Source organism: Dendroctonus ponderosae, unplaced genomic scaffold, assembly GCF_020466585.1.
Source record: "Dendroctonus ponderosae isolate FM_Combo_2020 unplaced genomic scaffold, Dpon_F_20191213v2 Dpon_F_20191213_8, whole genome shotgun sequence".
NCBI lineage: Eukaryota > Metazoa > Arthropoda > Insecta > Coleoptera > Curculionidae > Dendroctonus > Dendroctonus ponderosae.
The window spans coordinates 4,216,084-4,224,224 of record NW_026019016.1 but is presented as its reverse complement, the minus strand read 5'-3'; the positions used below and the strand labels follow the sequence as shown (position 1 = coordinate 4,224,224).

Sequence of the window (8,141 nt, the reverse complement as noted above, 5' to 3'; positions counted from 1 at the left end):
TGAGAAACTTCGAATAAAGGCCATTTAGTCATCTCTGGAATGATGTAAAAACGAGCGTTCTTGCTCATTTTGCTTCCGAGAAACATGCAAAACGGAACGGAAAGCATGAAATTTTGCAATAATCTTGCGCCACCCTTGCACAAAACGACGATATTTTTTCTAATTTCATAGATAACAGAAGACTGTATTTTTACTACATAACCCCCCCCCCCTGACTTTAAAGTTGGATCCGCCCCTGTGCGTCCTATGAATACTTACTTCCATTCGATGACCGACGAAAGTAAAAAAATAAATAAAACAAATTAAATAAGATAGAAACAATACAATGATATATTACTCACTTATATTTCTTTCGTCCTTCTTATTGCACTTTAGACGGTTTTCGGAAGGCCACATTCTACTCTAAGCGCGACACCACGCTCAAAAGTTACTCTGGACTTTACTACACTCTAAACTCTCGGAAAATATTGAATTGAAGAAAGGAAAAAATTCTTGACAAAAGGATGTTTTCATTTAAATTATGCCCAAGTTATGTACATTTTTTAGAGATTGCTTTATCTATTTCAGGTCCTGAGTTGGCTTGCGCACATTTCATCGTCTACCGAGGCGGAGCCGTGAAATTCCACAACGACGATAAATGGATAAAAGCCGTTAATGGAGAGTACAGTTTACCAAACCGGTACAGAACTGACATGTACTTGCAAGCCATAGATTGCTCTAATACGTCTTTAAGATACGAGGGTCTCGACAACCTTAGAGGGCTTCAGAATGTTGAGTGGTTGAGTCTCAACGGGTGCGAGCACATAGACGATTACTGTATGGATGTAATTACAAATATTTTTTCGCATAGCTTGGTTTACTTGGATATTAGGAACATTTTTAGTATTTCTGAAAGGGGGCTGGGCGCCTTGTATAAAATGAACCATCTTAAAATGCTGTATTTGGACGATATGTTAAAGGACACGCGTTATGAACTTACCTGTTTACTTTTAGAGGAACTCAATTCGGCATTAGAGATAAAGAGCGACGTAGTAAAATTTGAAATTGAATAAACCGACCTGTGTTTAACAGTATTTGAATAAATGCAATGACAAAAAATACCTCCTTTAGTTGTGTATCTTTATTAATGCCTAATTTTATTAATAAATAAACATTATCTGGATGTATATACAGAAAAACACACAGATTTCCCGCCAACTTGGCACGAGGCGCTGCTATCATATAATTAATAATTGTGAAAATGATCGAGTGATATGTATTAAATACAAGAATGAAACGGCTACATTTATAAAAAATGGTCGTGTGGAAAATCGGAATAGGTACCTACACATGTACAGAATGGTCAATAGAGGGGAATAATACAACGCAACTTTATACATTTACAAGGGGCTTAAGTTTAATTACATGGACTTTGTTTTGGGAGACTTTTTTAAAGGGAGCACCTAGATATTTCTTCAATGTTGATTTTACTGTTTCTTTTAGGCGCTCTGAAAGCAGTCGATTTCTCAAACTGAATCAAATCGTTGCCAAAAATCGATTAAGAACGATGTTAGAACGCCGTTTGAAAACTGGATGTTTTTAGTAGAGGTGGATAACTAATAGGAACAGTGAATCAAATCTATGGGACTGTTACAAAGGATGGGGACATCTATTTAATGCCTAATTATGCCTTCCTTGTTCTAGCAAAAGCATAAGTTACGCACTTGATTGTCTTAGTGCTACTCACAAAAATCTCAAATTATTTCTAGCCCTGTATGCTCTATTGCAATCTATTCACACAATTGCATTTTAAGTGGCAATCAGTGAAGCTCAAGACCAAAACTATTTTCATTTCGTACATTTGGTAGGGTAAGAAGTTATTTATTTTTAAAAGAGCTTTTGTGGTTTGCAATGGTTGATTTTTCGGGTTGTACTCAAGTTTTCGGTGGTTTTTCAAATTCCTTTATATTTTTCTGAGGCGCAAATTAAGAATTTTGTTAGGGACTTACCGTATTATCATCGCAAAAAACGTGCTACTGTTCGGGAATTTTCGAATTTTGTGCCTGATCATGTAGTGAGAGTTTTCATCGTGTTCGTTAAAAGTCCTGATTGATTTTGTACAGTACACTTAGCCCAGAGGTTTAAATTGCGATAATGAAAAGCCACTGTTATCTGCAAAGAATATAAAGGAATATGTTATTAAAGAGGGTAACGACGGAAGAGCATTAATTGAAACCGAACTGAAAAAAATTACGTGTTATCAATCGAGTTGAATCGAGCAATTCTTCTCAGTTCAAACGAATTACAGCTTTCTTACTCAAAGAAAGTTTATGAAAAAGTTAGCCTTTAAATAAAACATTTCCAAAAGAAGATTACGAAGGAAAATCTCCTCAGAGCACAAAAAGCTTTCTTTTTTTGAAAAAAGCTGAAAGAAAAACCAAAGATGCACTGAACAGAACTCGAACGAAATTTTTTTGAAACAATGAAATAATATATATAATCCAAAGGAAACGACGCAACTTATGAAAGAGTCTACGCTGCTACCATCAAATACGCACATATCTTTAACCATGTACCCTCGAATGCCAATCTTCAAGAAATTCTACAAAGGAAACCAATCTGATAATACTTAAAGAGAAAAAAATTCATAATAAATGAGAGCTAGAAGAGTGAGTACACGGAAAGTAAAAATATATACAGAGAAGGCCTGAAATTTTCCGAATTGCGGTTTTAAGTTTTTCGCGTCACGCCTACTAAAATTTGAATTTATAAAAAATTACACAACAGTAATAAAATAAAAAATGTCAGAGTTAAAATTTAAAATTGGCTTTAGATTGTACCTTTTCAATCGTCATTGGCTCTATATTTAACAGCAAATGCTTCAATAGATCCTCAAGCAATAGCTTGGAGATTTTGGAAAATGCATTTTAACAAAGTTTCTGTGTATTCTTCAAAAATCCGAGGTGGAACTTGCTTTCTTGACTCAAACGATCTAGTTTTAAAAGCAATCTAAAATCTGCAAAAAATTAGTTCAAAGATAAAAAATGTGAGAGATGAAAAAGCTAGTTTTTACCTTACAAACTTTGATAAAACTGAATGTTGAATGTATTTATCACTGCAATTAAAGCATGGCTCGCTAAAGATTACTAGTAAGAGTAAGCTTCACTGTTTGAACTTGAAACAACGAATAATTCTGGCTACCGCATTCTTTACACATTCACAGCTGAAATAATCATAAATTTTTGTCTAAAAAATTAATTTCATGACTATCATTAAATATTGACAAACATTTTGTTCAGTACTTAAAACTAAAGAAAAGTCAATTAATTTTACGCCCTTATTTTCACATCTTAGAAACTACGAACAATTCATATTTCCAAGTATCTATCGCTATATGTACAGACAATTCTATGTACACGAAATCCTAGTTACTTTATGGCACTGAGGGGTCTTTAAAAGGGGGAAAAGAGATATTTAAATAGCAGAATTAGGCATATTATCGTTATCGTTACCTGACACCTATTGTATATAATTGCATTATTTTTAAATCACAAATTTGACGCTTTATACCGTAGAAGCTCCCTACAGGTGTTCAATTTTTTCTCAAACACACTGTATGTAGCTACTTTAAACGGTGGAATTGGATTTAAATCAAAGAGCGTGTAAGTACGTCGATAATTCGTCGCTATATCTTAACCATGACTTACTTTATCCTAAATCTTACCTACGAGAAGAAAAATGTACATTTATACGATGTTTTTGGTGGAATTTTGACAGAAGGATTACAATGTACAGTGTGAGTAAACGAAGTAAAACCGAACTGGTACTTGAAAAACATTCTCTTGAAGGAACATAGGAATAGACGAGGAGCGCGTGAGGCTGACGACATTCTTATTTTGTACAGTTCTTGAGCATTTTTTTCAGGATTTTAAAATGTTAGTTACATGTTTTTGTTAAACTTTTTACATCGTACACTTAGCAAGAATTACATACCGCGACTTTATTAGGAGAGGCATCATATACTTTTGAAGAATTACCCCAATTGTCATAACAAAATATGTTTTTTGTATGCACATTGATTTTGCAAATTGTTTTTTTTAAGACGAACAATCTGCATTTTATTACTATTTTGGTGTCACTGATTTTTTCCTGATTATAGGCTGATTTATGCTTGAGACTCGTTCAAGTTTAAACAGTTTCGATTAATCGCAATAAAATTGGAATTTGAAATGGGCTATTGAAGCCACTTTGAAAGCTAAAACAATAAATTTGACGTTCAGCGTAAAGAGGTTTTTACATAATATGCTTAGAAGCATTATTAAAGTTACTTTATGGGCAACGCTGCAAAAAAAGCTGTTCTTATTGGAAATATTATTCTGTGAAAAAATGTTGCGCATTTGTATATAGTTTGCCTCTCATTGATCGTAGAATATTTTTCAAGTATGTACCATTATACGAATATTTATAGAATACATTGACGAATATTTTCAAGTTTAAAGCTGTCTTTAAACTTTTTAAACACGAAATTTTTCTAAATCCACCTTCAAATGGCCTGTTTTTATTGTTAAACTCGTTTGTTCATAGAAAAAACGACGTTGATTACGAGTGAATTAATGTTGGACATAAAAAGCGATAAACTAAGATAGATATGAACTATCCATCTTGACGATATGATGAATTACAAAGGTTGCACAATATGCGCTGTATCACATGTAGGGTTGTAGAGCAGCTATAATGAAGAAGACTACAAACAAAGAGTCTTTTTCACAGGATATTTACGCCCAGTCGATCTTCCAAAAATCAATTGTTATAATATGTTCTATGTATATGCTTCGTATTGTACAGGGTGTCAAAAAAACGTGTTACAGCATCGAACAACTACGGTTAGATATGAGAAGCAACGAAATGTACAGCGCTGTTAAGGGTAAAAAAACTACGACTAATCGATGCCGTGGATGTTGTCTGACACCCGGTAGATATATTCACTATCTAATACCTGTTTCAACTTGAGTCCCGTTACACCCAAATTCAAAGAAAAAATACCTACACACTTAAGGAAATTAAGCTTTAGAATGATTTTGGAGCGCCTTTTTCGGAAAACCACTGGCTGGTCCGAACGGCATTTTGGTGCTTATACTATAGGCGAGTTGCCGTTGGGCATAAATCCCAAATTTTTCCTCTGAAGAAATAGATGAATCTCGGAAAATCTCGGTCGGTCAGCAGCGTTTCGCTTCCAACACTCCCCCATCAGGTCATAGATTTCTCGAGGACATAATGCTGGCCTTGGCAGAGCACTATGAAACAAAACAATATTTTTTCATTAACTTCCTCTAAAACATATTAACAAGAAACCCGATATGTCAATCAGATTTTGAAGTGCCGTTTTATGCCATTGGTTTGTGGCAACCTAATCTTTAAATCTCAATAGATAACAATTCACATAATTAAAAGTAGTTAATTATTACTCTATAATTTTTGGCAATCAATTTGTTGATTTTTGAATTTAAAACACGAGAAATGTAGTTCTCCATACGTTTTACGCAAAAAGCCCTTACGATAAGACTTTTTAACTGTTGCTGTTCCAATTTCGACATGTCGTGAAACTTTGCTTTGATTTTCGCTTATAACTTTGTAATAACAAATTTCTGTTCGAGCCCAATTAGCGACAGGCAGTTTTTGAGAGTCTATCGAAAGGGTTCTTTTGACAATTTAAATAGACTCGACTTCCGAGATTTAAGTGAAATTCTTCAATTGAATCGGTGTTCGCTCTTTGAAGGGAGAATTTTGCGTAACGCCTGAAGAAGAAAACATGGTCTCAAATCACCCTATAGAAAAGGATCTTTCGACTTCTCCCATACCGTTGATTGTTTTTAAGAAATATAAACTGCTTTACAATTTTACGTATTTTTTAATTGGGGTAATTTGCCTCACTTACTTACGCTTTAGATAAAATGACACCAATATGAGTTTACTGCTTTAATGGACAAAAAACCGTCTCAGTAAAAATATTCAAGAAATTATGCAACTTTAACGTCCGGTGTTTTCGCATCCAAGCATTTTAAGACATCAAAATCAAACTTTTAATTAATTCCCAAAATACTCGTAGGTATATTTTGGCTTAGGTGCTTTTTAAATAGCATTTTGTAACCATGTCTTTACTCGATTGTTATTTTTTAGTATTTGCATTTATTACAAATTTTTTAGTTAACGATTAAAAAATTTAATGGAAAAGTCTTAAGAAGCACATTTCTTCACAGGAGACTACAACGATAAACATGCCAGGGGGAAAATAATTAAAAAAGACTTTGTTCCCATCAAATTTTGAATGTCAAATTAATTTATTTATTATATTCAAAATATTTCCTTACCGTCTGCAACCGTCGTTCTGGTACCAATGGCTGCAGTTTTCGACAACTTGTTCACTGGTCAGTTCTGCATAGGGCTGTTGGGTGCACAACATCAAAATCTCCCATAAAGTAATGGCGAAAGACCATACATCACTTTTGGTCGTATGCTTGCCCTGGAAAGAAAATAATAAATTAATCATACAGAAAGTAGCGATTGACTAACTGTTCGCATGCTCTAAATTTTTATAGGGCCCAGGCCAGATGACCAGATATTTGTTACTTTTCATCTCACGGAGTGCTTCAAGTGAACTTACCATTAGTAAGGCTTCCCATGACATCCACCTAATTGGTAATCGGGCTTTTGTATCGCTCATATAATATTCGCTTTCGTATCGATCACAATACATTGCGTGATCTGAGATTTTTACCGTGTAGTTTTTGTCTATGACACAATTCCTGAAATATACAAATTTAACAATTAACATTTAATTAGTTCCCAATTATTGCTAAAATGTATATGTGGAAGGCGATTCCTCCAACTGAAAACTTGCTAATGTGCGAAAACGAATAATAAAAAAAAATATGAACAAGATTTGATGGAAAAATATATGAAAATTAGATTAATTTCGTAAATTTACCTGGCAGCTAAATCCCTATGAATTAGATCTAACGATTCTAAGTACTTCATTCCTGATGCTATCTGCGTCGCAACATATATCAAGGATCCATAACTGAAAAAAACCACAAATATACCTAAGTAATTTCTCTTACAATTCCATCTTAATTCGAATAATAAATAGAATCTCTATATTATCATCGCACGGTCCCTTTATTGCATTCAAGTTGACTTAAAAATTCTATACAAACAACCGATACTAATCTACTACTCAATAAGGCGTTGGCGCTGCGCTGAATGCAGCGAGATTTCCACTTAAATCACGGCTTCGTTTTAGCAGGACAAGGGGAAAGTGGAGAAGTGCGCGGGTGTGTAAAGGAGCGACTAGAACACAATCGTGTGGCCCACATTGTATTATAATTCACTGGCCGCGTGAGTCAGTAGGTTATTATACCGGTCGAATTTACTTGCGAAGTTCGCATTTCGCTTGCATTTTTTTATCATTTATTATTGTAACGCTAATGCCAGGTACTGTAGTATTTTATTGGCGTTTTGATAATAAAAATACTTGAATTAAATTATACAATTATTTTTTGGAAGTTCCAACGGATCAGTTGGCACTGTTTTGGATCACAATGAATCTAGCAAAACCTTGTCCAGCTGAGTGTTAAAACCCGAGTTCTTTACGTGCACAGCAAATAGATCATTTCTCTAAATATTAAACTTAATTACATGACACAATTCGGTGGAGCTAAGAAAAACAACCCTTTCGACCTTATCCATCCACCCTTGTCACCACAGCGGAGGTATTTAATTACCATCCGGACATGAAAGACGACCATTCATCATGTGCGAATGAGATTTGGAGCTTCAACCCGTATGTATATACGATAAAAATTCCGAATTAAAAGTTGCATGGATAAAAATAATACAATTAGGAGTTATCTCAGTCAACTCTTTTGTCTCCCATGGGAACACGTCATAAAGTCCAGCAAAGTCATTAATTATTGTTATTTTGCAGGTTTTTCGGTTGTGTGCTTTTTGTGTGCCATGATGCTCAGATGGGTTCGGCTGATAGTTTCAGCTTTGCGATTTTAATTAATTTTAAATGTGCATTTCTACAACGATTTCGTTGATTTTCACAAAATTAGATTAGGAAGGCATCTTTCGGATGAGGGAACCAAAAGCGCAAAATCAGA

General features: G+C 34.4%; 2 protein-coding genes across 4 annotated transcripts in view; one reads left to right on the top strand and one right to left on the bottom strand.

The window, feature by feature from the left end:
- LOC109538084 (distal membrane-arm assembly complex protein 2) overlaps window positions 1-1,100 on the top strand; it is a 2,720-nt gene extending 1,620 nt beyond the window's left edge. The window contains exon 3 of the mRNA XM_019905137.2: window positions 568-1,100. Coding sequence (XP_019760696.2) covers window positions 568-1,052 — 485 coding nt within the window. The 3' untranslated portion in view covers window positions 1,053-1,100. The remainder of the gene's footprint in view (window positions 1-567) is intronic.
- A 2-nt stretch (window positions 1,101-1,102) lies between these two features.
- Window positions 1,103-8,141, bottom strand: part of LOC109538079 (epithelial discoidin domain-containing receptor 1) — a 185,767-nt gene continuing 178,728 nt past the window's right edge. For all 3 annotated transcript variants that reach the window (XM_048669156.1, XM_019905124.2, XM_019905123.2), the window contains exons 18-21: window positions 6,965-7,057; window positions 6,641-6,782; window positions 6,348-6,499; window positions 1,103-5,273 (exon numbers count right to left, since the gene is read on the bottom strand). In XM_048669156.1, the coding sequence (XP_048525113.1) occupies window positions 5,111-5,273; window positions 6,348-6,499; window positions 6,641-6,782; window positions 6,965-7,057 (550 nt within the window). In that variant the 3' untranslated portion in view covers window positions 1,103-5,110. The remainder of the gene's footprint in view (window positions 5,274-6,347; window positions 6,500-6,640; window positions 6,783-6,964; window positions 7,058-8,141) is intronic.